This window comes from Panthera tigris, chromosome A3 (assembly GCF_018350195.1).
Source record: "Panthera tigris isolate Pti1 chromosome A3, P.tigris_Pti1_mat1.1, whole genome shotgun sequence".
Classification (NCBI taxonomy): Eukaryota; Metazoa; Chordata; class Mammalia; order Carnivora; family Felidae; genus Panthera; species Panthera tigris.
Genome location: NC_056662.1, coordinates 123,629,979 through 123,657,826, shown reverse-complemented (window position 1 = coordinate 123,657,826; position 27,848 = coordinate 123,629,979). Strand labels below are relative to the sequence as shown.

At 46.2% G+C, this 27,848-nt stretch overlaps 1 protein-coding gene across 5 annotated transcripts; it reads left to right on the top strand.

The window, feature by feature from the left end:
* Window positions 1–17,120: 17,120 nt before the first annotated feature.
* On the top strand, window positions 17,121–27,456 carry LOC102962720 (b(0,+)-type amino acid transporter 1-like). Of its 5 annotated transcripts, none has more exons than XM_007080721.3 (6): window positions 17,121–17,873; window positions 22,436–22,569; window positions 22,744–22,873; window positions 24,244–24,368; window positions 26,025–26,112; window positions 26,621–26,947. In XM_007080721.3, the coding sequence occupies exons 1-6, from the start codon at window positions 17,121–17,123 to the stop codon at window positions 26,852–26,854; spliced, it is 1,464 nt and encodes a 487-aa protein (XP_007080783.1). In that variant the 3' UTR covers window positions 26,855–26,947. The 5 variants fall into 5 exon arrangements, with proteins under 5 accessions (XP_007080783.1, XP_042838379.1, XP_042838382.1 ...); XM_042982445.1 differs by having other exon boundaries at window positions 26,602–26,794; XM_042982448.1 differs by lacking the exons at window positions 22,436–22,569; window positions 22,744–22,873.
* The last annotated feature ends 392 nt before the right edge of the window (window positions 27,457–27,848 follow it).

Below are 27,848 nucleotides of genomic sequence, written 5' to 3'. Positions count from 1 at the left end.
AATTGGTGTGTTTTATCAAATAATGATTGGGAAAAGATAGGGCAAAATGGGCAGAGAGGGAAGGGTTAGGACCTGAGGCCCCTGGGTGGGGAAGAACACATATTTTGGAACAATGCTGGGAGCGGCTGACTACAGCAAACCCCTTCAGGTGGAAGGTCCCTCTTAAGAATGTAACAGACACCACCCACTCCCCCTCAGGTTCTCCTTAAGAATTTGACAATCAAAATACCTAACTAAAAAAAGTAAACCTTAAAACTTATGTTATATGAGGGACAATGTGACCATAGTCGGACTCCTCACACAATAGAAAAGAGCCAATCTGGAAAGGACACCCAGCATCTAGAATTATCCAGCCAGTAAGGGCAGAATCTGAGAAGGAATGAGGGGGAAGGGAAGGGGAGATGACCAGAACCTTATAAAACAAGGCCCCTTGCCTACAGGTCAAATGTCCCCTCTCTGTAAAGAGAGATTTCATGCTGCCCTTACTTTCTTAGTTTCTTACTAATAAACTTTTGCCTGCTGCTCATTTTGTGTCCACCTCCTCATTTTTCAAAGCGGTGGGACAACGAATCCTGGGTACTGAGGTTAAAAATCCTGCAACAAAATGACACTTTCTAACTTCTTGGTGTTAGTGTGTTAGAAAGTGATTTTTTTTCTAAGTTGAACCCTCTTCGTTCTAATAATTGTTGATTCTACATGATGAAGTTTTGGAGCGGTGGGGGTCCAGAGCCAACGGCCAAAGAAAGAATTCTTGAGACATCTTCGGTACAAAAAGGTGGTTTTATGAAAGCATGGGGAGGAACCCGTCGTCAGGAAGAGCTGCCCGGCATCTTGAGGAGTGACTGATTATATACTTGGGAGTTGGGGGAGGTAGAGGCAAGAGGAAGTTTCGGAAAGGACTTTCATATGCTAAAGATCTTGGAGGATCTTGGAGGCCTAGCTATTGTCAAGCTAAGGGTGTTTTTCCCTCTAGCAAAGCATTAACATTAAGATGGGAGGGGGTTCCTGGAGGAATGTGGTATGCTGCCTGCCTCAAATATTTGTCAATGGGCTGCAGGTTATAAGGAAATTTAATTTGATCTGCCATTTCCTTCTGCCTTTGTTTCCCACATCACTATATAGACAATCATCTTGCCTGTGAATAATGGCAATTTTGTTTTTCCATTTTCAGTTATTATAATTTTATTTTTATTTTTGCCTTGCTCCAATGGTTAGATTTCCAGTGCAATGCTTGATAGACGCAGGGATCATAGTCATTCTTGTCTCCTTCCTGACTTCGAAAGAATTTAGTTATTAAGTACATTAATTTAGTTATTAAGTACATTGTCTACTGTGGTGTTTTTGTAGGCTTACATTACGAGACTAAAGCAGATCTCTTCAGTTACTTTCAATTTTTCTCGCATTAGTATTACAGTGTAGCAAATATTTTTTTTCTGTAGCTGTTGAGATAATATGTTTTTCTCCCTTAATTTGTTAACATGACAAATAATTTATATTAAGAGATTTTCTGAAATTTAGAAATAAGCATGGGTGAGATAAGCTAATTTTGCCATGAAAGAATAAAGAAATACAATGTTAGACTCAATTTTCTAGTACTATGTTCAGAAATTCTGCATCCATGTTTGTAAACTTTTTCTTTGTTGTTCTATTGTCTGCTGGTAGTAAGAATATCCTAAGCTCATAAAACAATTGGGGCAATGTTCCCCCCCCCCTTTTTTTTTTGAGAAATTTGCACTATATTGGAATTATCTCTTGGGGAGCCTGGGTACCTCTGTCTGTTAAGCATCCGACCTTAGCTCAGGTCATGATCTCATGGTTCGTGGGTTTGAGTCACGCGTCAGGCTATGTGCTGACCTCTCAGAGCCTGGAGCCTGCTTCAAAGGGATTCTGTGTCTCCCTTGCTCTCTGCCCTTCCCCCGCTCCTAGTCTGTCTCTGACTCTCTCTGTCTCAAAAACAAATAAACATTAAAAAAAAAAACAACATAAAAAAATGATCTCTTCTTTGACATTTGGCAGAATGTTCCTATAAAGCCACTTGGATCTGTTGGGTTTTTTTTTCCCTCCTTTTCTTGTAAGATTTTTAGCTTCTGATTTAATTTATTTAAGTTATAGTAGCAAAGAAGTCCTCCATTTTTCCCTAAGTTTCAGATTTGTACAAAAAGTAGTATATAGTGTTCTCTTACTCTTTTTTTTTGAATTATCTTCATTGGCATATTTTTTCTTTGTTTGTATTTAATTGTTTAAAAAGCCAAAATATTATGGATTCCAGTTCCACTCTTTCCCACTCTTTCTTCTCTCCCAGAAGGTACCCCTTTCTCTTTTTCCTTCTGGCATTTAGACTTTTTATTTCTACATGAGTACTTTTTTGTCTCTTGGTTTGTTCCTATTTTCTTCACATTTTCGATCATTTTGTTTTTCACATGATCTCTCATGCAAAAAAATCATTTAGATTTCTAATGACATAAGGTAAGGACATTTGTTTTTTCCTCACAGAAACCCATCTCTGCATTTCTGCTAAGCCTGTGACGCTCCCAGCTGTTCCCAGCCAGTTACTGAGTGTGGCAGGGATACCAAGGCAGGTCCATTCCTAGGAGATGTGCAATTCCTTTGAAGGTGACCTTGGCTCAGGGACTCCTCAACATCCTTGGTCCACTTGCCTTCTAGCTGCACCTCAAAGCTGCTTCCACACAACTTTCCTTCTATCCTTGCCTTTCTCCTCCACTCAAGGCCAGACCTGCAGCATGGGCTGATGTATCTTCCAGGTTTTCTTGACTCCTTCCCCATTTTCCTTCCCTAGGGTTTCTCCTAATACATTCTTTTCACAGTTAATATTGTCTTGGTGTCTGCTCCTTGGAAAGCCCATAGTAACATTCATGTGGTGAGAGGTGTACATGTGTGAGAACAAGAGTCATGTAGAGTCAAGAGAGCCTCCAGATAGGTTTGGGGATCTTCCAAGGGAAAGACCGAGGGAAACATGTCAGGTACTAGAATTTCCCCATTATGCAAGGCAGAACCTTGCTATCATGCAAGGTAGCATGATCCAGCATGGAAGTGTGGAGGGGCGCCTGGCTGGCTCAGTCGGTAGAGTGTGCAACTCGATCTCAAGCTGGTAGGTTCAAGCCCTACGTTGGGTGTAGAGATTACTTAAAAAAATACAAAAAATTAAGGGGCGCCTGGGTGGCTCAGTCGGTTAAGCGTCCGACTTCAGCTCAGGTCACGATCTCGCGGTCTGCGAGTTCGAGCCCCGCGTCGGGCTCTGGGCTGATGGCTCGGAGCCTGGAGCCTGCTTCCGATTCTGTGTCTCCCTCTCTCTCTGCCCCTCCCCCGTTCATGCTGTGTCTCTCTCTGTCTCAAAAATAAATAAACATAAAAAAAAAAATTAAAAAAAAAAAATACAAAAAATTAAAAATAAATAAAGAAATAAAGAAATAAGACCTTTAAAGAAATGTGGACATGATGGTATGGCATCTTTAGACAAAGTGTCTCAAGACATCCTCTCTGGCTTCTTGTGGCTCCAGAATGTTGCCCAGACTATCAGAGCATTCGCCATGTTCCCTCACCTGTACCAAAAGCAAACTTGTTGTTAAGGTGGTATAGACCCCAACAATGGCCATGGATGACCTGTACAAAGTGGATCCCCATGGTCAACGGACTCTTAAGTAACCAGTGACTCATTTGAAATGTAATAATTCCATGTATGTTATAGTCCCTATTCAGCAAGATATGGCATAAACTCTGGATTGGTGACTAAGCGTATCTGGCAGGGATCTTAGCTGCAAGCAACAGGAACTGATTTACGCAGAAAAAGGAATTTATTAATATGATATTAAATAACAATAACAATAGCTAACATTTATTAAACCTTTACACTTTGCCAAGCATTCTTTGCAATTCTTTGAGTATGACATTCACGTAATCGTTTTCACAACCTTTATAACAACATAATAGTACCTCTGAGATTGGTACTATGATTAACTACACATTTTGGATAGGGAAATGGCACAGAGAAGGTAAGGGACTTACCCAAGTCCCATAACTCACGGATGACAAAGCCCGGGTTTAAACCCCAGCAGTTGGATCCCAGAGCTTCTCTGTGGCTTGCTCGCTCTGTGGAACTGGGGGTAAAAGTGCTATGTGTGTCGGGGACGGGGAAGGACTAAAAAACAAAGCCTGAAGGATATTAAATCAGAAACAATATTCCAGATATTCTCCTCAGGGAGAAATCCTAGGCTTGTGCTGCTTACACCACTGATGCTGTCTTTGGTCACTGTCCCTAGAACTGCCACCACTGTCACCACTTACTAACCGTATGGGTTTTCTGCTTCAAAGTTTCTGACTCAAAATGTAAATGCTTCTGATTGGCGGAACCATGTCTGGGTGCCCATACCCATGCTGGAATGTTCCATGAGGAACATTCTGTAGCTTCTATGGTGGGATACAAACTCTGCTTCATAAAGGGAGGGACTCCTAGTACATAAAAAGGAATTCAAATGCTGGGCAGCCAAAATGAATGACAATGTTGTTATACAGATATCTTCTTTTTCTTTTTCTCCTATCTGAAAGGGACTTTACATCTTGTTTTTTCTCCAGTATTGTTTTGGAGGTGATCAAATTTCTCACTGTACAGGTTGCTGTGTGATGATGAACCACAGCTTAAACTTTCAGAAAAGAACAGAGATCGCTAAGAGATCCTGAACTCAGTGGAATGTAGTGACTGCATATAGTCCCGGTTGCTTCCCTTTGGGGAATAGGATAAGTGTATCAGGTGGCTTTGGCCTGGTAACAAATCACCTTACCATGCAGTGGCTGATCGTAGTAATCATTTATTGGTCAATGATTCTGCAGGTCAGCAATTTGTGCTGGATCCCCAGGACAGCTCCTCTGCTCTTGGCTGGGCTCACTCAAACTTCTGTGGCCTTCCTCCAGTTTGGGAACGCTTCAGTCAGTGGTCCCTCTCTCATTTCTAGCTGCTGGCACGGCAAACAAGGCATTTGGTTATGTGTCTCTCCCCATGCAGCGCATTCACCTGGTTGATGTCAGTCCCAGGTGGAGTGAGAGAGGGTAAGCTTCGATATGCAAGCACTTTTAAAGGCTCTGCTTACTCCAAGTTTGCTATTGTCTCATGAAGGGACATGCGGCCACACTCTGGACTACTATGGGAGGGCACAGCGGTATAAGAGCTTGAGAGTCAGCTGTTAAATTTCCAGGAATTTTGCAAGCCAGCTGTTAAAAACTGCTCCTAGCTTGAAATTGGCCCCATCATGGGAATATTTATACCATAGAAATTGACAAGTGCTACAAGCCAGCACTCCCCCCACCCCCCGCTTTTCAGAAAAGCGTTTACCAGTGTGTCACTAGGACCATTTGAGAACATGGCTACACAGGGAGGAATTACTGCAGCTGTTTTTGAAAGAATCCATCAGAGTGAACTTTTTTTTAATTTGAGAGTCATGGTTTTTAAGCATAACCATTATTTATACGCACACACACACACGCACACACACACAGGGTTGTATATGTGTTTAGAAGTCAATGGTTCACTTTGCAGTGGTTCTTAAAAACTTCTTAAAAAAAAGCATCCTTTAGTCTTTTCTAGTAATAGTCCCTGGTCGAATCCAGCTAGGCCGTTCTCTTGACATAGTGATTTATCTAAAGGACAAACCCAGGAACCAAACCAATTTAGTCAGAATTATTCCCCAGGGTTTTTTCAAACTGAAGTTAGGAGAGGAAAGTCCCTCTCTTTTCTCTTACAAATTGTGATGGGATGAGCCAAGAGCTGCCAGCAGCCATAATCACACAATTGTGGGGGCACCCAGTCTAAGAGGGAAAAGCTAACATACAGAGATTTGCATGAAAGAGACACAGGGAGAGAGAGAGGAGAAAAGACAAATTCATCCCAGCCCTTCTTATTTTTTGGTTGTGTCTAATATTATATATAATAATAATAATAATAATAATATAATTATATATTAATAACATATAATTATATTATATATTATTATATATAATTATATATTATATAGTTATATAATATATAATATATATAATTTATATAATTTATATATTTAATTTATACATTATATATGTAAACTTACATATTATATATAATTTACATATATAAATATATATATATATTTTTCCTGAAGAGGTTGAATGAACAGTTTTTGTCACTTGCAATCAAATAGTCCTAAGACAGGAATAAAAATAGTTTGTTGAAGAGGCAGAGAAACCAGGACAAGGAAGGGGTCCGTATTGCTGTGCAGAGACAAGATCTGTGTCGGGACATTGTGTTCCTCCCCAGGTGGTGAAATAAACAAGGGGGTGGTGGTGCTGGAAATATTATATGAAGAGCTCCTCTGCAATTTGTAATTTTTCTCTCTGTGTCACTTCAATGCATGGTTGCAGATAGCGGAAATGACTCCAGACAACTGGTGTGGAAACAGACTTAATACAGGGAGTTGAGTGATTTACAAAATTGTTGGAAGGGCAGGAGAGGCAGCCTGGAGGCTGAACTCCCAGGAATGTTTCCCCTATAATAACACTACACAGCTGGCCTGCCAAGGAAATCAATATTCTGGCTGCTGGCTTGAGGATAGACCACTCAACTGTGATTCACGTAAAAAAAAAAAACCTGGATGCCCCATGCTCTGCATCTTTGCAACCACAAAGCTGGCACCAGTCACTGAGATTTGATTCTGTATCCACATAGAAACCAAATATCTCCTTGACTATGCTTGCTAGTAGATGGTCAGCAGCCACAGAAGCATCTATGCACTTCCCAATCTCATGCTTCAGATGCAATAGTAGTTACCATTTTCTTCTGTATCCTTCCAGAAAATTTCCAAGCATAAACAAGTATATATGTTTGTGTGTGCGTTAGGTACATGTGTGTTGCAGCCTGGGTTCCCCGGGCGGAAACAAATAGGATCACACCAAATGTTGGTCTGGTTGCTCACTGATATAAAGGACCTCTATTTGGATGCCTTTCCTAAGTGAAGGATGAAAGAATGCAGCCAGGTTTCTTAAGCAAATCACTCTAATCCCTAATTTTAACATGGCACCAGGATCCTTGGGAATAAATGTAAAATATTTAGGAGCAACACTAAGAATTAAATGAATAATGGGGGAAGCATACAACTCTTTGAAAATCACTTCAAAATGAAGCATTCTTTTGAAAGTAAAGTTTGGATCTGTATATAGACATCTTTTTCATTTAAAAACAAGATTTTCTGTAATTTATGAAGGTGAAAACATATAGTCATTAATTTCTTACTTTATTTTATTTTATTTTTTTAAAGTTTATTTCTTTATTTTGAGAGAGAGACAGCAAGAGAGTGAGTGCATGAGCAGAGTAGGAGCAGAGTAAGAGGCAGAGAGAGAGAATTCCAAGCAGGTTTCACACTGTCAGCTCAGAGCCTGACACAAGGCTCGAACTCCTGAACCTGCGAGATTGTGATCTGAGCCAAAACCAAGAATTGGACGCTTAATGACTGAGCCCCCCAGGTGCCCCATTCATATTTTTTTTAGAGGGCAGAGTTTTACACTTTTGCCTAAATGCTATTTTAAAATGTACAGAGCAAAGAGCAAACAAACACATGTTCTTTTAAAAATGCAGCGTAAGGAGCAAAACTAAAAGCAAAGTTTTTAAAACTTCCAAAAGCTAGAAACTAAGAAAACCTAAAATACATGAAAAGAAAGAAAAACCTCTGAATCTGAGAGTAAATGGCACCCATGGGCCTGCTTTCACATAAGGGCTAATTGGATTAATATGTCACCTAGTCAATGTCACTGAATCATTGGTAAAAGACAGAGAAAAGTCTAGATGGTGAGGCAGGGACCGGGTGGAAAGATAACCACTTGGCAGAGAGGGCCAGTCTTAGCCTCACTTGTCACTGGGCCTCCCAGGCACATCATGGGCGCTCCCTGGGGCCCTGGGGGCTGTTAGAGGGACAGAAGAGGCTGGGTGACCCTGAGTTACTGCTTTTGTTTGGCGACTCTGCTGCAGGAGCCCCATCTCTGCCTGGGATTCATTCATCCTGGCGCTACTCATGACTGTTAATTGTTACAGCCCAGGGAGTGGCCTCATGAGTGCAGCGTCAGAGGGGAGACAATCCAGCCTCAAAGGGAGACAATAACACAGAAACTTGGCCCACGTTGCTCCGGGAATCTGGAGGGGCCTGACCGGGCCACCCAGGGAGCAAGTGTGGAGCCCAGAGAGGGAAAGGCAGCGGGGCCTCTGGCTCAGGTGAGGGGGCCTGAGTGAGGCGTTCGGGCTTGAGTTCAAATGCAGCTTTGGAGAGGAGACTGGTGCTCCAGAGATGCATCTGGCTCCTAGTGCTGAAAGGATTTGTGAAGGAGAGTGGCTCTGCAGAGGACCTGGGGTGGCAGCAGTAGGTGTGAGGGATATGGATGGGTCCGAGAGGCACAGCAGGGGAGGACTGGCCGGGTATTCTGGGTTGTGGGTCAGGGGAAGGGGATGGATGTCAGCCACAGCTCAGAGCTGGAGTCCTCGTGAGCAGGTGTTGCAGCCTGGGTTCCCCGGGCGGAAGTCTCCGAGGTACAGATTCATTCCAGAGGCTGACTAGGAGGTTCTTATGGGATCAACGCCTGAGGGAGGGAAGATGAGAAGGATCTGGAAGAGGGCAAGGCTGAGCCTGGATGCAGCCTCAGCAGAGAGTCCATCTGACCCTACATGGATGATCCTGCAGAGCTGTGCCGATTTAGGCAACGGGGCTGGGCTTTATGTCCTCACGCTGTTCCGTCTTTGGATGAGGACCTCCCTGGGAAAAGAGTGGCCTTATGTGGGGTGGCTCCCTGCAGACTGCAGAAGAAATCTCTGGAGACTGATAGCTGAGGGCTTTCTGGCACCAGCACTCCTGGCAGTTGGGGAACTAATCCCATCACTCCCGAGGGGGATCTGGGCAGGCCATCAACCAGGTCTACCACGTCAAGGAAATGTGGTAGGGCTCAGAAGAACAACAGGTCTGGGGGAGGTGAAGAGTCCCATTTTGGACATGTTGGGTTTTCAGTGTTTAAGGGATAGGCAGGAGGGGTGTATAGGTGTATAGGGTCCACAGCTCTGGAGGAAGGTCAAGGGAGAAATACAGATTCAGCAAAACCAGAAAAGTGGAGTGGAAAACAGAGGAATCAGTGGGGCATTCCAAGTCAGGGAGAGATGAAACCTGAGATCACCATCTGGCAGCTGGTGCTCACGGGGGCCTCACAGGAGGAGTCATCTGGATAAGATCAGCAAAAACCAGTGAGTCCAGGAATTCCCAACTCCGAGGTCTTGGGGTTGAGTGAGAGCCCTGGTCACACTCACTGGGATAGAGCTCTCCATGCTGATGTACAAATCAGGGGGGGCAATATGGACTGCTTGGGGAGCCCAGAAGGCAGGATGCTCCCCTGGGGTCATTCTCCCCTTCAGCTCACCCCATCTCCCATGCCTTCCCTTCTCTGTCTCCCTCTGCCCATCTTTTGAGGCTTTCCTCTCCCCTTCTCTCCTCCTCCCTCTGTCCCGGTCTCTCCTTCTCTCCCCCTGGACCACTAGAGGGCGGCAGCTGGCAATCCAGACCCTGGTGTCCACCCTCCAAGCCTTTGCCTGAATTCTGCCTTCTGGTGGTGGTGGGCAGAGTAAGCACCTCAATTACTCTCAGGCCCTGGGGTCCCTCTCCTGGGTCAGGCTTGCACTCACAGGTCCTGTGGGAAACACCATGTTCAATAGTAGGTAGGGCAGGAACTGCTTCTTTGCCCTGCTTTGCTGAAGCATAAAGTCCTGGTGCCATCTGTACCTGCTTTGGACAGATGGGGGCATCCAGGCCCAGAGAAAGGCCAGGACCTCCTCTAGATCTCGGAATTGCCAATCACATCCCCTTCCCCTATCATGGGGCTATAGGTCCACAGAGCCTTAAGAAATTGGGGCTGGATCTTGTTCCTACTGGTTGTGTCCTAGGGTGTTTTTGAAAGGATTTTTCCTGGAAATAACAGGCTCTAATACTGTGCAGGGTGTCCAAAGCGCAGTGCTGGTCCCTGGGCTGCTGTATTCCGCCTCACCTGGAAGCCTCGCCTGGGGCCTGGTTGCCCGAGTCTGTGAGGCCCATGGATTCCTGAAAGGTTCCTTGTGACCACAGCTCAGAGAGACTGTATCTGAGCAGTGTGCCCGGACCTGCATTTCTAAAGACACGTTTAGGTCAAGAAAAACTGGTTCTTCCAAGTGAGGAGAACAAAAATGGAATGACCTGGGAAGCGGCCCCTACAATAGTAGGTTGAGGGCTAGAGAGCTTGCCCAGAGTCAGACCCCATCTGAAACCCCTGCCTCCTCCTGTCACCCCTCACATACAGCACATAGGCCAGCTTCATAGCTGCAACCACGCTCTGATCAAGTGGAAGAGATAGGATAGCTTTAGCATCTTTCTTACCTGTTCTTTCTTATGCTCCTTCTGGGAAGGTCCAAAGCACAAGCCAAAGCTGTGCAGAAGGGTTAGGCTGGGGCTGGAATGGATAGACAGGGGGCTGGGCAGTCAGAAGGTTGAGGACTTGTTCTCTCAATCAGGTCAGGTTAGGGGTTCTGTGTAGCTGGGGTCAGGTATGAAAGAGAAGAGGGGTGGGGCCATCTGGAGGCTATGAGAAGCAGTGATCAGGACCACTGATAGGAGGCAAGAAAGGTCTGTGCTGTGTGCAAGGACCTAGTGAGAACCTTGTTTACACTTCCCATTGGGCATGGGCCCTTCTGAGCTCATGGACGGGCAGAGTGGGAAGGGCAACCATCCTGCCTAGACCAGGGACAACGCAGTGAGCCTCTGATGAGATCCCAGGGTTTAATCAGTCATCAGAATGACTAGCCGAGCCTCTTCTAAACTGTTTCCGGCAGCATCCTTGGGGGCTCTGCCCAGGGACTCATTTGACTCCCAGCTTCTCCTGAACTCTTCTCCAGTTCTGTGTAGTGCTACAAGCTCTTTCCAAGTCACACGCCACCAGCCCAGGGGACCCTCTTGTGAAATCCCAGCCTGATCATGGGGACCAATCCCTCGGCCCTTAGACTGACCTCTGGATTCAGAGCTTAGAGCGGGAGTTTGTTCATTCACACACTCTCTTGTTCAGACTTTTACTCATTTATTAGCTTATCTCTAATCTATTTATTTATTTGCTCGTTCATTTATTCACTCACTTACTCACTCGCTCCCTCATTCTCTCATCCCTCCGGAAAACATTTCCTGACCGTTCTTGCTAGGCTCAACGGTAAAACGTATAGAAAAAAATGAGACTTTTTCTGACCTTCTCGGGGCTCACCTGGTCAGAGGAGGAGATAGAAAAGCAAGTAAACAATTGGAAAATGAGAGAGAAGGTGATAAGTGCCATAGAGGATACAGAGGTAACTGAAGTTCAGAAGAGAGGAATCTCTGGAAGGGCCACCGATATGGCTGCTTTGGTCTTGACCTGCTCTACTGGGAGCAAGGTTCCCTGATGTGCATGGAGACTGGGGTCATCACTCAGCATGGCTGGAGAAACCAGCTGACTCTGGGGCCTGGGCCCCGTGCTGCCCCACTTTGCACTTCAGTGTCCTCACCAGGGAGCAGGGTGGTATTGGATCAGCTCATCTCTAGGGCCCATGACTTCAGTGGCTCAGTGCGGGGTACAGTTGTGTCTCATGGGGGATAGGTTAATATTTAGCTAGTTTTGGATAAAAACTTTGCATTTATGAACAGTCTTTTACATATCCACAGCATGGTATTTTCTGGGCACTCAGTCAGTGCACATTATGCAGCGAAGAAAGCCAAGGCCAGCAGATGGGGCTCTCTGGAAGCGAGGAATCATTGGGTCTGGTTTCAAGTGGCACGTTTGCTCTTTGGCTCTCCCAGCAGAGCAGAGGATTGACAGGAAGGCTGGCTCACAGAGCAGTGTAAGCACCCGTGGGCGCCTTGGGGATTTGGGGGAAAAAGAAACACAGGGGAAGATTGAACTTCTTGGTGTTGGGAGGACGGAGACAGATTTCCCTTAAAGGCAACTGAACTCAGGCTTTGGGACTGACCCTGACTTGGAAAGTCTTTCCAAAGCTGTGCAGTGAATTGTTTTTTTAAATAAAAAAATCAAGGTAAAATTAACATAATATAAAATTTGCCATTTTCACCATTTTAAAGGTACAATTCAGTGGTTTTTAGTATATCTATAATATTGGGCAATCATCAGTATTATATTATTCTAGAATGTTTTCATTGCCCCAGAAAGAAACTTCATTCCCATTAATCAGTGATTCCCCATTAACTCTTCCCATCAACCCCTGGCAACCACTAATTCACTTTCTGTCCCTTGGATTGACCTATTCCGGACATTTCATAGAAATGCAGTGCCTGAGTGGCTCAGTAGGTTAAGCATCTGACTCTTGATATCAGCTCATGATCTCATGATTCATGAGATCGAGCCCCTGCATCGGGCTCTGTGCTGACAGTCGATAGAATGGGACCTGCTGGGATTCTCTCTCTCTCTCTCTCTCTCTCTCTCTCAGCTGGCATGTGTGCGTGTGTGCTGTCTCTCAAAATAAATGAATAAACATTAAAGAAATGCAGTCACATGATAATATGTGGCCTTCTGTGTCTGGCTACTTTCACTTAGCATAATGCTTTCAAGGCTCATCCATGTAATAGCATGTATTAGTACTCCATTCTTCTAATGGTTGAATAATATTCCATTGTATGAATGTACCAATTCATAAATTGATGAATTTATCCATTCGTCAATTGATGGACATTTGGGTTGCTTTCACCTTTTGGCTATTAAGAACAATGTTGCTATAAAAGATTGTGTACAGGTTTTTGGGTGAATGTATGTTTTTAATTCTTATGGGTATATACCTGCAAATGGAATTGCTGGGTCATATGGTAACTTTATATGTAAATTTTTGAGAAGTTGTTCATTGTTTCCACAGTAGCCACACTATTTTATATTCCTAACAACTGTGTGTGAGGGTTTACATTCCTCCGCATCCTCATTGACATTTCTTATTTTCTGTTTTTCAATTATAGCCATCTTAGCAAGTGTGAAAAGCTATCCCATTGTGGTTTTGATTTGCATTTCCCCATTGACTAATGATGTTGGACATCTTTTCATGTGGTTGGTGGCTATTTGACTATCTTCTTTGGAGAAATGTATATTTAAATCCTTTGCCCATTTTTAAATTGGATTGTTTGTGGGTTTTTGTGGTTGTCGTTGAGTTGTAAGAGTTCTTTATATATTCTGAATACTAGACTCTTGTCAGGTATAAGTTTGGCAAATATTTTTTCTCATTCTGTGGGTTGTCTTTTCACTTTTTTGACACTATCTGATGCACACAAGTTTTAAATTTTGATGAAGTCCAATTTATCTCTTTTTCCTTTGTAGCTTATGCTTTTGGTGGCATATTTAAGAAATCATTGTCTAGTCCAAGGTCATGAAGACTTGCAACTAAGTTTCCTGCTAACAGTTTTATAGTTTGAGCTCTCACATTTAGGTCTTCGATCCATTCTGAATTAATTTTTATATATAATGTGAAATAGAGGTGCAAATTAATTCTTTTTCATGTAGATATCCCATGCCCTAGCAGCATTTGTGGTTGTCTTTTAAATTAGATTAGGAAAAATGTGGAGGTAAAAACAAAAAATACATCATTAATATTGTGTTATATTTGTCTATGTTGATACTTTTACCAGTATTCTTTATTTTTTTGTGTGGATTTAAGTTACTGCTTAGTGCCCTTTCTATTCAGCCTGAAGGACTCCCTTTAGCATTTCTTGGAGGGCAGATCTGCTAGTGATGAATAATCTTAGCTTTTGCTTATCTCGGAATGTCTTCATTTTTTTTTTTTTTAATTTTGAAGAGAGTTTTACTGGAAATAGAATTCTTGGATGACATTACCTTCCCACTGCCCCCCAGCACTTGAAGATGCCATGTCACTGTCTTCTGGCCTCCATGGTTTTTGATGACAAATCAGCTGTTAATCTTGTTGAGGAATACTTATAAAAGATGAATTGCTTCTTTCTTGCTGTTTTCAAGATTCTCTCATGGTCTGACTTGATCATTTGATTATGAGGCGTCTGGGTATTTCTTTGAGTTTATTCCATTTGGAGTTGAATTTCTTGGTTATGTAAATAAATGATCAAATTTGGGAAATTTCCAGCCATTATTTCTTCAAATAGAAGTTAACATAACTTCATTCATCTCCATAGGATGATGGGACATGAGGGCTTTTGGCTTATTTTCATGAACACTTTTGTGGGAGAATCATCAGCCCCATTTTCCTCATGGGAAATGGAACCAATAAAGATTCCATTGAATGCACAGTGGTATAAAACATGACTCTCTGGTTCTTGGGTGCTGAATTTCTTCCTAAGACATCCATTTGGCTGAGCTTCAGACTGGGTCCATCAGCTACCCCATCACTTCTGACGCAGCACAGGGATGTCGTATAGGCTCAACTCTGCTTCAGAGATTCCTTCCTCACAGGCAGTCCCGACTTGGACCTGAAGACCACACTTGTCAGATTCTGGGAGGGCAGTTGGATTTGCTAATTGAAGCCCAAAGAACTTCAGAGTCTCTAGTTCCATTCAGGAAGAGCTTTGAGGTGAGCCCTTCCCTACTCATTCCTACTCATCATCCTCTTCCCTCCCATTCCTGGCTGGTCTCAGCTCCTTAGCCTGGAATTAGGGTCCTCCTCTTTAGACACCCTACTTGACAAGATGAGTCATTCAAAACAATCTTTATGTTCTCATAATGTTCTTTAGCTCACAGGTACATCCATATCTTTGTAGTAAAGAATTTAACTTTGCCCAAAGAGAGGTCTGGCCCTTGCCCTCAGCTTCTGGGAGGTAATCTCCAAGCCCTTGGAATGTTATGCTTGATTGCAGGGTCTTCATTTGCCTGGGGGCCTTGGGCCAGCCATATAGTAACAATGTGATTTTTGGATGGAGGCTTTGGGTCATAAAATATCAGCTTGATCTCCTGAGGGGCTGGAAACTGAATTCAGCCACATGAGCAGTCAACCATGTCTATGTGATAGAACCCCAATAAAGAGTGGACACCAAGGCTCAGGTGAGCTTCCCTGGTTGGCAATATGATATGCTTATTGTCACACATTGATGCCTGGAGAATAACAATGTCCTGACTCCTCAGGGAGAAGAGAACTGGAAGCTCTGTGTTTGGAATTCTGTTGGATTCTTCCCTATGTCTTTTCTCCCTTGAGTGACCTTAATCTGGACCTGTAAGTGTAATAAAACATAACCTGAGTGTAAAAGCTTTTGGTGTGTTCTGTGAGTCTTCCTAGCAAATTATTGGATGTAAGGATAGTCTTGGAACCCTGCAAACTTGCTATTAGTGTTAGAGGTCAGGGTGGTCTTGTGGACTGTTCTCAGACATTGCAGTTGGCATCCACTAGCAACAGCCCCTGGAGAAGAAGAGGGTTGACATTTAAGTGTCTTAGTTACTACTTAGCTATTGCCAGGAAGGAAGCTGATTTTCTTTCCTGAGCTTCCAGGACTCTATCCTTTTTTATCTTCATTCCCTCCAATTCTTGTAGCTCCTCCCCCCCCCCCCTTAATTACTTCTCTGTCCTTTTCTCTCTCTTTGTACTGTGTAGGAATCTTGGAGGACCTCCTTCTGAATTTTGGAGGGCCCCCTCTTCAGGGATTTTCTCAAGAAGATGTCTCTACATTTTCTGAGGACCTATGTCAAGTAGGCTTCCATGAATCAAGGGGAGGAGGTAAGATGGACACCCCAGGAACCAGTGACATCTGTCAAGGGCTTTATTAATACACACGCACATGAGATCCAAGTAGCCCATATGGCTGACTTGAGCTAGGTCAGTCTGGGAGATCACAGGTGCCTTTCTGCTCACTTTGGGTGTCAGCATCTTTACTCTAAATGCTAGTGAGTTCCACTGACCTTTCTATAACAATACTAGTAAAGGTTCTATAACCCAAGATTTTAAAAGTGTAAGGGAAAGGGGTGCCTAGGTGGATCAGTTGAGCATCTGATTCTTGATTTCAGCTCAGGTCATGATCCTGGGTTCATGGGATCAAGCCCTGTCTCAGGCTCTGCACTGAGCATGGAGCCTGTTTAAGATTCCCTCTCTCTCTTTCTCTCTCTTTCTCCCTTTGCCCCTCTCTCCTGCTCATGCACATTATCTATCTAAAATATAAAAAAATAAAAAAATGAAAATCAAAATGTAAGGGAGAGTTAACAAAAAAGTTATAAACTATATCCTAAAATGAACATTATTCATAAATCAATGAAATATATATTTAAAATATATATTCATATATATATATGTATATATATATAAAACTAGGGAACTAATGAAACTCTTAGCCAGATAGTATTGGCTAATGTTTAAGGAAAGCCTACTACATTTCACCTACTATTCTAGCTACTTTGATTGGACTATGCTATTTAATCTTTACAGTAACACTATGTGGTGGGTATTGTAATTAACTGACAGATGAGTAGGGTGAAGTTCAGAGATATTGTCCAACGTCACACAACTATGAGGGACTAAACCTGGGATTTGAATGCAGGATCCCATTCCACACCCTGTACTGTGCTTCTAACCACGTGGTCCTTTCCTTGTAGGGGTAAAGCTCTGTTCTGAACTATTTGAATCTTCTTCTTTGATTGTCTTGATTCTTCCTTAAAGCAGGGCTCATGCAATTTTAATTGGAATCCTGATAAAACAGGGGTTTTATTGCTTGGCTGATAAAACTATTGCAGAGACTTTTTTAGGTTACTGATGTGTAATTGCTCCGCATTGTTATTGTTGGCACAGAACACCCGTCCAACTGTTATTCCTCACATAGTGCTGTGGAATTGGGCAGCAGGGATTTCTACTAAAATCCCTCTTTCCTTGATCTTTTCCTTGATCCCTGGGTTACACTGGCAAACAGCTCCTGTATACTGCCTATACTGGAGTTTGAGTTGGACAGGGACCGGTCGATCAGTGAAGGCTCTGTGCCTGCTGAATGCCATGCCCTGGCTGTCTGGTCTCCGGTTCAGACTTCATCAAGTGCTGTAATCATTAACCCCTGCAGGAAGCCCGCAAGACAGACGAGAGTATCTGCTTCTGCTCAGCTAGACACAGTGACTGTTGAAGCCCTGAGATGGAGAGAAGTCAGGAAAGAAATGGTGGTGAGGGGGTGGCAGGACGGGAGCCAGGTGGTGAGGGGCTAAGGCTGAGGAGGGAGATTGGTTTGTGGAGTGCCGTGTCCCTGATGGCTGGCTGTATGATTGGCTCTGGTGTCTTCATGTCACCACAGGGGGTCTTGGTCTACATGGGCAGCCCTGGAGCCAGTCTTATGGTCTGGGCAGGCTGTGGCCTCCTGGCCATGATGGGTGCCCTGTGCTATGCTGAGCTGAGTGCCCTGGTTCCCAAATCTGGAGGGGAGTATGCCTACATCCTGCAAATCTTTGGCTCCTTGCCAGCCTTCCTGGTTATCTATACATTTGTGTTGCTGGTCAGACCAGCTGCCATTGCTGCCGTCTCCCTGAGCTTCGCTGAGTATGCCGTGACCCCCTTTTACCCTGGCTGCTCCTCGATGCCCCAGGCTGTGCTGAAGGGCGTGGCTGCCTCCTGCATCCTGCTGCTGACGCTGGTCAACTGTTGGAGCTCACGGCTGGCCACCATGCTGGTGAACGTGTGCGCGGTCGCCAAAGTGTTCTCGTTGCTGGTCATCGTGGTGGGTGGGGCCGTGGTGCTGGGCCAGGGCCGGGGCCACACGGAAACCTTTTTGCTTGCCTTCCACAACACAACACAGCAGGCTGGGCGCATTGGCATGGCCTTTTACCAGGGCATGTGGTCCTTCGATGGCTGGAATAACGTCAACTATGTGGTGGAAGAGCTCAAGAATCCAAAGGTGAGTCCAAAATACTTCTTCAGAGGGTGAAATCTCCAAACATTAACTGTTCCAATTATTGTTATTTGAACTGACTAAAACCATGAGGAATCAGCTGAAAATAGGGGTACCCTTTTTGAAGTCATGAATGCCAGCCCACTGTCTACCTTAAGTAATTTATGGAATTAGAGGAATAATAACTTCCCAAGTGAGCACAGAACTTTATAGGATCACACTCATGGTCTCATTTGCCTGGCAAGGTCGGTATTATCAACACCATTTTTCACATGGGAAAACTGAGGCTTAGAAAAGGGGAAGTGATTGTGAGGTCATACCACTAGCAAGAGGCCGTGCTTGATGACTCAGCTTGTTATCTGTCTTGATAGCTGGAACATTTGGACTCTTCAGTTACTATGGAAATTAACTCTTTGCTATAAATATATTTGCTTAGGTTGCTATTTGTTTTCTTTTTTTCCTGCAGGAGCCTTTAATTTTCAGAGGGTGAGAACTGAGTCTTTTCCTCTACATCCTCGGGGCTGGCTCAGGGGCCATTACATGTCTCACCTCTCAGCAGAGGCTCCCTGGAGGGGGGTTTGGGAGAATCTGGGGGGAGAAGAGGAGCTTGGAGACTGAAGTCCCAGAGCACAGAGAGACCGGGGTGAGAGCCAGAAGTCCTGGGACCTAGTTTTTATTCTTGCACGTAATTCCTCGTGCTTTAGTTCCTCCCTATCAACGGGATCATAATAGCTGTCCCATCTACCTCGCAGGGCTTGAAGGTATTAACTGTTATTAACTGGCGTAATCACTTGTGTATGGAGTGCCATAAACAGCTGTAATTTCAGGTGAATGGTTGCTGTGTGTCCATGGTGGCTCTGGGTGGGGCTGGGGCTGCCGGGCAGGGGCACGGGCTCGGGCACGGGCTCATTCAGTTCACAGGGCTAGACTCCTCTCTCTTTGAATCCAGGCTCTGGGCTCGGAGCTGGTCCAGGGAAAGAGCAAGGGGGTCCAAAGGTGAGTGAGACAAGCTCCCATGCCATAGAGCATGGATTAGCAAATTTTTTTTCCATAAAGGATTAAAGAGCTAACATTTTAGGTTTTGTGGGTCACGAGTCCTCTGTCACGATCACTCAACTCTGTTGCAAATAGCCATAGGCCACAAATGAGGGTGGCTGTGCCTCCGTAAGAGTTTATTTACAAAAACAAGCAGTGGCTGGATTTGGTCCACAGGCTGTAGTTTGCTGACCTCTGCATTTTTTTAAACATTTTTTTAAAATGTTTATTTACATTTGAGTGAGAGAGAGAGAGAAAGAGAGAGAGTGTGTGAATGGGGGAGGGGCAGAGACAGAGGGAGACAGAATCCAAAGCAGGCTCCAGGCTCCAAGCTGTCAGTATAGAGCCTGACAAGGGGCTTGAACTCACGAGCTGTTGATATCACGACCTGAACCGAAGTCCGACACTTAACCGACTGAGCCACCCAGGCACCCCTGCATTTTTGACAAATGTGGGTTTCTTTCTTTTTTTTTTTTGTAATGTTTATTTATTATTGAGAGAGAGACACAGAGCGTGAGCAGGGGAGGGGTAGAGAGAGGGGGAGACAGAATCTGAAGTAGGCTCCAGGCTCTGAGCTGTCAGCACAGAGCCCGACGCAGGGCTCGAACTCACAAAGTGTGAGATCACGACCTGAGCTGAAGTCGGTGGCTTAATCAACTGAGCCACCCAGGCGCCCCAACAAATGTGGGTTTCAAGCAAAAACAAAGCCATGCCTCTGAATGATGGACAATTGAAATTCTGGCTCTAAGTCTGAGCTCTGAAGCACATGTTAAGTGTATCTTTGTTTCACACTCTTTTCCAAGAAACGGCAGATCCTATGTCAAACCTGGGCCAGCGTTATGCCCATGTGCCCTGGAATTTGAGTAAAGAGTTAAGGTGTTTGAGAATGAAACCAGGAAATCTCACTGTTCTTGTGGCACAACCTGGGGCTTGGCTGTCATAGCTCATTAGCTGGCCGGTGGGCTGTCCAAGAGGAGTCGAATTCAAAAGCATGTCAGATCCCTTCCTTGTGACTTGGCATGTGGCTGGGTCATGCACGGTGGGTGCTTGCCTGCTGAGGGCACCCCACAGCAAGGCCTGCAGTAGGGGGAACCCAGGACTCTGCTCCATTGCCCATCTTTGCTACATGTGGCCTCTTCTCGGCCCAGGCAGAACACACTTTCAGGACTGGGAAGATGAGGAATTAGCTGCCACGCTGAAACAGTGGTTGGGGCCATTTCCTTTGCCTCCAGATCCTTAGATTTGAGAGCTGGAGGGGACCTGAGAGGACCTACTGTCTATGAGAGTCCATTGCTGTCCTACTGGCTTCACTTGCATGCATTTGTCACATGACCTGCTAGGTCTGCTGACCAGGTTGCCCAGGACTGGAGACTTCCTAGGGATGCAGGGCTTCTGGTGTGAAAAGTGGGAAAGTCTCAGGCAAGCTGGGGCGAATTGGTCACCCTCCCCGGCCCCTGCCCTTAGAGGACAGGACAGGATGGGACAGAGGCTAGGATATAATAAAGCTGGCTGAGGTGCTGTCTCCACTTGCTGCTGGAACTCATGAGGCAGAACAGTCCAGCAGTCCTGCGAGAGGAGGGCTGGAGCTGACCCTTGAAGGGCTAATGTGGTTTGTGGCAAAACAGCCGTTTAGAGGCAGTGTGAACAGGAACGCAGAGACCAGAAAGAACTGGGCATCTCTGTGTCTCAAGGAAGTTTGAGTAGGGCAGAAGACAGGCCCTGAGGTCAATACTCTGCCCTCAGTACCCCCTTCCTCCTGTGCTTGCCTCCAGAGTTTTCTGTGGCAGATCTCAGGCTGGCAGAAAGCTCTGGAAATTGCCTTATTATTATTTTTTAAATATTTATTTAGTTTGAGAGAGAGTAAGAGCGAGCCGGGGTGGGGGCAGAGAGAAAGGGAGAGAGAGAATCCCAAGCAGGCTCTGCACTTTAGTGCAGAGCCTGATGTGGGGCTTGAACTCACAAACTGCGAGATCATGACCTGAGCTGAGCTCAGTAGTTGGATCCTTAACCGACTGAGACACCCAGGTACCCTTGGAAATTGCTTTTTATATAATGTTGAAGAAGAGAAGATGTGCTAACCAGGCAGACGCTAAAATGGGGGAGGGTCCTACCTAGTGGTGGGCCAGGAGGTGTGTGTGGGACTGTGGTTCAGCCCTCCCAGGGACAGCTCTGTGCCAAGTCTGGAGAAGACCTCCCTGCCAACAGAATGACCTCTTCTGTGCTTCATTTCATGTTGTAAGTGTCAGTAGCAGCAATACCAGGTTCTGGGGTCCCGTTTGGTACTGAGGGGAGAGGCTCTGGGCTCATCAGTGCTTGCCTGCCCCTCAAGAGGTAAGCCAAAGGACATCTAGAGAAAGTCCTGCGTGAGGCCGGGGGTGTCGTGGACATGCGTTTACTGCTTTGAGGTGTAGATGTCTATCCAGGGTGGCCCAAGCCTGGGAAATGTTTTTTGTTTTTGTTTTTAATTTTTTAATGTTTATTTATTTTTGAGAGAGAGAGAGAGACAGAGAGAGAGAGAGAATGTGAGCAGAGGAAGGGTGGAGAGAGAGGGAGACAGAATCTGAAGCAGGCTCCAGGCTCTGAGCTGTTAGCACAGAGCCCGATGTGGGGCTCGAATCCACGAACTGCAAGATCATGACCTGAGCTGAAGCCGGATGCTTAACCTACTGAGCCACCCAGGTGTTCCTTTGGGGAATGTTGAATGGAGTTCTGTGGGTTCAGAGGGAGACTCCTTCCTTCTATTTGCTCCTGGCTCCAGAATGATGTCCAGGGCATGGGGGGGGGGGGCGGTGGGAGGGTGGCCAGGCGGTGAAGTGGGAGGGAGTACACTCTGTTTTACCCAGTTTTCATTTATTCCTCCATTTTTATTGGACGCCCGCTCAGTACCTTTATTGAAAGACCGAGGGTCAGAGTGGCACAATGCCTCCATAGGATAAGCTGCTCTGTGTGCCCACAGCCCTTATGTCCAGGCCCTTCCTTTTCCCTCCTCTGTGCTGACCCTCATACCTTGCAGGGAGGCAGAGCAGTGGGAAGTCCCATTTTACAGATCCCCAATGACCCCCAATTTCCAGTTGAGGAGCCTGAGGGTCAGAGTGGAACCCCTGGCAGAAATGGCCTTCAGTCTGGGTGGGCCTGAGTCCTGGAGACCCAGAAAATAGGCAGGGTTGTCATGGTGGTCTTGGAATATTACAGCTGGAAAGATTGATGAATAGCCAAGAATGAAGATCTTTAACTTCCTTGTCCCTTCTCTGTGCTCTGTTCTCGTGGGTGCCCCCACTCCTCTCAGGCCCTCTGTATCTCCACTGCTTAGACTGGTTCGTGCCCCTCGTGGCCTCCCAGCACATCTGTTGTTTGTGGATCCAGGCCATGGACTGTGAGCACGTGGAGGAGGGGCACACAGCCCGAGTGGCCCCCAGGGCCTGACATACTCCCTGAGGCCAGGATGAGCTCAGCACTGCACTGACGAGCCTGTTCTGGGGGCCTGAGAAGGAACTCACCACCTAACACGTGGCTTCTTTTTCCGGACTCTGCAGCAGAACCTGGTGTGGGCAGTGATGATCGCCATCCCCCTGGTCACCAGCTTGTACCTCCTGGTCAACATCAGTTACCTGCTAGTGTTGTCGCCCAACGAGATCCTTTCCTCTGATGCTATGGCTGTGAGCTGGGGGTGAGTGAGTCAAGTGATGTGTTCCTTGGCCACCGGGCAGACATCAGGTTTAGGGAAGGATAGTGTCCCGTGTATATTTCAAGTTGCCTCTAGATGTTTCGCTTGCTCTGTTTCCTTGCTGTTGTCTTCCAGTTTGCTGCTGGAGTTCCTTCCCTTGACCCTCTGTTGTCCTAGGAACCAGGTGCTGGGGGCCTGGGCCTGGCTGGTACCGTTGGCTGTCGTACTCTCGACATTTGGCTCTGCCAATGGGATGTTCTTCGGTGGAAGTCGCGTGTGCTATGTGGCTGCGAGAGAAGGCCACATGGTGAGAGATGGGGTCTGGGCTGGCCAAGGTGGTGGGGGCTGCAGGAGGGCTAAGCTTTCTCCTGCCTGAGCTTAGCACTTAGCCCAAGCCAGGACTCCCCCTACAAGACATAGCCTTCTTCTCTTCTTAAAAAAAAAAAAATTTTTTTTTTTTAGTGTTTATTTATTTTTGAGACAGAGAGACAGCATGAGTTGGGGAGGGGCAGAGAGAGACTCTGAAGCAGGCTCCAGGCTCTGAGCTGTCAGCACAAAGCCTAATGCAGGGCTTGAACTCACGAACTGTGAGATCATGACCTGAGCTGAAGTCAGACATTTAAGTGACTGAGCCACCCAGGCACCTTAACCCTCTTTTCTTCTAAGAATGAGACTCAAGCATCCCAAGTATCTCCATTTAAACTCCAGTCCTTTGACTTCCAGGTTTTGGGAGTCACCATACTGGATCACACTGTGGAGTCTGTAGGTGATAGGGATGTTTGTGTAGGGCAAACGGTGTGGGGGCAGTGGGGCAGAGCCACAGGAGCAGAGCCGAGCTGGTGAGTACGTTCAGGGCCCCTCCCCCTGGGGACTCTGTCCCTCTGGTAGTTTTCGCAGCAATGATGCTGAACAACAACTCCAAGATCTACGGGGCTGACAACAGCAAATGCTTCATGTTGCTCATCGGTCCCTGGGTCTGTCGTGGCTCTGCTTCAGCCTGGGGTTCGTGTTCAGATTTTCTCATTCAGGTCTCTGAGTCTGTTCTTGTCTCAGGGACCCAGGCCAAAGCATGTTTTTGCCTAAAGCAGGTGGCAGGGGTTCAAGAGACCAAGCCAAGCCACACAGGTATATTTCGAGCCTCTGCTGTGTTACCCCTGCTCACATTTCATTGGCCAAGCCCAGAGTCAATGGATGGGGAAGTACCTAGTATTTCTCCTACAGAGGTGGGAGAGGGAGGACTATTTGCTGAGTGCTTATACAGTCTACTACCATAATCCATGATCCTATTCCATGCTCCATCCATAACCATCCCACCCTCTTCTCCCGCATCCTCTGTCTTCCCACCCCTGGTCCCTCTTCCTGTCTTGGGGATGAGCAATAGAAAGTTGGACAACCTGGCCAGGCACGTGGGTCAGCTCCCTACACTCTAGCCCACGTCCTAAGCTTTTTGGGTCTCTGGAGTGATCGGCCTCCCAAGCTGTACGCTGGGCCTGCTTTCACCCCAGGTGAGCCACAGAGACCTGCATCTTGAAGCTGTGGGGACTGGGGACTATTAGGTTGGCGCACTGGTGTCCGGAGTGAGTTTGGCAGGGGAAGAGGGCTGGGAACTTCCCAGGGCAGAAACCTACTGCGCCTCCCTTGGCGGGGCGGCTGCCTGACACCTGGCTTTGCTCCCAGCCCCAACTTCTGTCCATGGTTCATGTGCATCACCTCACACCAACTCCGGCCCTGATGTTTACCACGGCAGTGGCTTTGGTCCTGGTCATCCCAGGAAGCTTCAGCACCATCGTGAACTTCTTGAGGCAAGTGAGACTGTCCTCCCGTGCTGGGTATCTCATGGCCCCTTTGTGCGTACACTCACATACACTCATATGTATATAGAAGCCCCCATGTGTGCACACTCACACACATGCATGTGTGTATATAAATACGTGTGTGCACACTTCTGGAAGCCTCTATGTGTAACTATCACATATATGCCTGTTTATATACATAAAGATATGCATGCACACTTCTGGAAACCTGAGCTCAGGGCTCTTGCACATGCACACACATTTCAGCCATTCTCTCCCAGTTATGTTTCCAAAATTAAAAGTGGCTCCCTCCTCTCTTGTCCTATTTCCAAAAATTCAATGAGACAAATGTTTCACCAAGAGGCAGACAAGTTAAAGGCTTGTGTTGTCTTTGTCATTTTTTATTCTTCCTTGTTCCTTTATTCTGTCGCTGAGATCACATTAAAGCTATCTTCAGGCTTTACTCACCACGACTTGTAGCCCTTGGCTGTGGTGTGATTTTCCCTTTGTAGTCTGATCTGTGCTCAGGACTCTGACCCAGCATATCTTTATTGAACCTAGGGCAGACCCACAACCAAGCTGGGTAGGTATAATCAGAGATTGCATCAAAATGGAGACATATTCTGACCCCCTTTATTACCTTGCCTGGGGCAGAAATGATGGACTGTCGTGCCATCCAGCTGTGGTTTTATGACCTCATCTGAAACAGGTTTCGTGGGCACATCCTTACACTTACAGGCAAGTGTGGCGTCTGGATGCCGAGGGAGCTCTCAGAGCAATTTCTCAGGCATCGCGTGTTCTCTTCTTTGTTGTCATAAGTATAATTAATCTTCTGGAACAGGATATACAATGCTTGATGTGACTTTCTTCAGAACATTAAGTAACAGATCTGGTTTTCTTTTTATCTTTTTCCCATGAGAAAGGATAAAATCATTATATGATGAGAATAATATCAAACCGTGGTGAACCCAGGGTTTCTTTGGGCTGAGATTGGGGAATGTAACTGAGAGTGTTCCGGCACAGAGTGAGAATGTTGGGGATGATCTATCCCAACAAGGACCCCATGTCTCCCAGTCTTGACTGCCTCAAGAGATGGCCTGGTCTGGATCCCATCTCCCGGGTCAGATGAGGCTTCTATCGGACCTATATCAGCCACTCAACTAACCACACTGGGGAAGGCAGAGGCCAGGCACTTGTCTGGGTGTTCAGTGACCTATCCTGTCACCGACTCTAAAGTAGGAGCATCTGCTATGAGTGTGCTGGTCCCTGAGGAGAGCACAGGCTTCCTTGACATTTCACCAGACTCCTGTTTTTAGACACACAAATGCTCCTCCCTCTCTTTGAAAATTGTCCTTTTCTGTCCAGTCAGGGGCAGTCAAACAAGGCCCAATATGAAGCCAAGTGGGTGCCTGGGCTTGTATGTGTGAGTCACTTTGTGACTGGAGATGAAGGAGGCAAGAATACCCTCCATTGCATTCCTGTTCTTGGTGCCCCAGCCTTGCCTTCCTCTTTCCTAAGTCTGCATAGACAAGGACAATTGGGGGTAGCTGAAAGGCCCCTGATGAGCTTGCACTTCTGTCCCAGGTTTGCACCTAGTAGGCCAGCCCTTTTGCGGGCCCACCCAGGGAAGGGCCTCGGAGTAAGTGGCTCATGTTTGCCTCTTAGCTTCCTTGGCTGGATCACCTATGGAACCACCATTGGCTGTCTCTTGTACTTGCGGATAAAGAAGAAGAATCTTCCTCGACCTTACAAGGTAGAGTCTGGAATAAACATTGGGCTTTTTGCAACCCTAGGCTGTTGCATGAAGCAGATCGTTGGACCACAGCCCCGTTTGGGGCCTGGAGAAAGAATGTAAGAAAGGATGTCATATTTGGTAGACAATTTCTATATTTCCTGGGGGTGAGGACATCTGGATCACAAGGCATCGATTCTGCTTACTGGGGACTCATTTCTCCTCTGGAGGACCCTGAGGGAGAACAACAGGAGACAAATGCAGAGAGGATGCACACATATAGTAGGAGGATTAATCCTCACATAGCATAGAGAGGATTAGCCTGGGTCCCAAAGCTCCTGATCCTTGGATGGCCCTTGTAACCTGGCAGGCGGCTTCCCTGGCCAGGCAAGGTAGGATGGCAGTGACTGGAAGAGAGGAGCTGGTGCCAGGTGAAAGCAACAGGCAGGCAGGCAGGAGGGACAGAGCCCAAGGGCCACATACAACATCCCGTGCCTCTCCATCATCCAGGTCCCTGTGTCCATTGCAGGTCCCCACCATCATCCCTGTCATCATGCTCCTTGCTTCTCTCTACCTGGTGCTGGCGCCCATCATCGACCACCCCCAGATTGAGTTCCTGTACATCTTCCTGTTCCTGCTCAGTGGCATCCCGGTCTATTTCCTGTTTGTCTATTTCCACTGCCAGCCCAGGTGTTTGCAGATGGCCACCCTGTATCTCCAGCTGCTCCTGGAAGTTGCTCCAACCACTAAAAATGTTGACTAAAGGACTGGACAGTTGTGCACTCCCCTCCTTGCTGCAGACACCTCTATCCCCACACAAGTGGCCTTGCGAGTTTCTCTGTAGGCTGACTCTGCATAATTTTAATGAGCAACTGGAATGCTAAATACAGCTGTTGTGAAGTTTTGGGGGTATCCAGCCAGTACAGCATCCCTCCTTCTCTAAGAACTGCTCCTTCAGTGAAGGTGGATCTCACAGCCACATTGGTATTACATGGTTGCCTCTCTGGGTATGGTTTTTTGATATTCCAGGTGAGGAGCATGAAATACATTCCCTCCTTTGGGGATTTTGGATTTAGAATTCTGATGGTTGCCTAATCTGAGGAATTGTAAGTCCTGGGCTGTATGTGGAACCATCTTCCATTATGGGGGCAGAGAAGCAGAGAAAGCTCCCGTGCAGAGAAGGATGAAGATACACAGTGAAATGGTGTGAGAATTATGTGGTCCCTGAGAGCTGGGGGAACGACCTGAGTAGACAGCAACCTGGGTCCCTGGCTGTTTTATAGTTCTGGTCTCTGACCTTCTGTAGCCCAACTGCCATCTACCCATCCTTCCTCCTTTTTGATCATCAAGGACAACCTGATGCCTTATAATAAATTTCCAATTTCGGCTCAGGTGAGTTTGAGTGAGTTCTCATTTCCTGCAAATGGAAAACCTTTGGGTCTGACAAACCTTGTTCAGGGAAATATGATACTTTAGTTCCTGTTTAAAACCACCAACTGGCTTGAACAGGGAAAGAAGTAAGAGACAGATCCCTGGGAGGGAGGGATTTTATTGGCTTTGGGTAAAAGGGAGGGCAGTCAAATTTCTAGAAGAAAGGATGAAAAGTTAGAACAGACCCCAGAAGGCTAATGTGGTTCCAGGACTACATAGAGGCAAGGGGGCAGAGAGAGCTGGCTGCCCAGGTGAGAATGTGGGATAGGAAGGATGACGACAATGCCTAGAAACGCTGGGGGTGCAGTTCGTGAGTCCATGGGGGA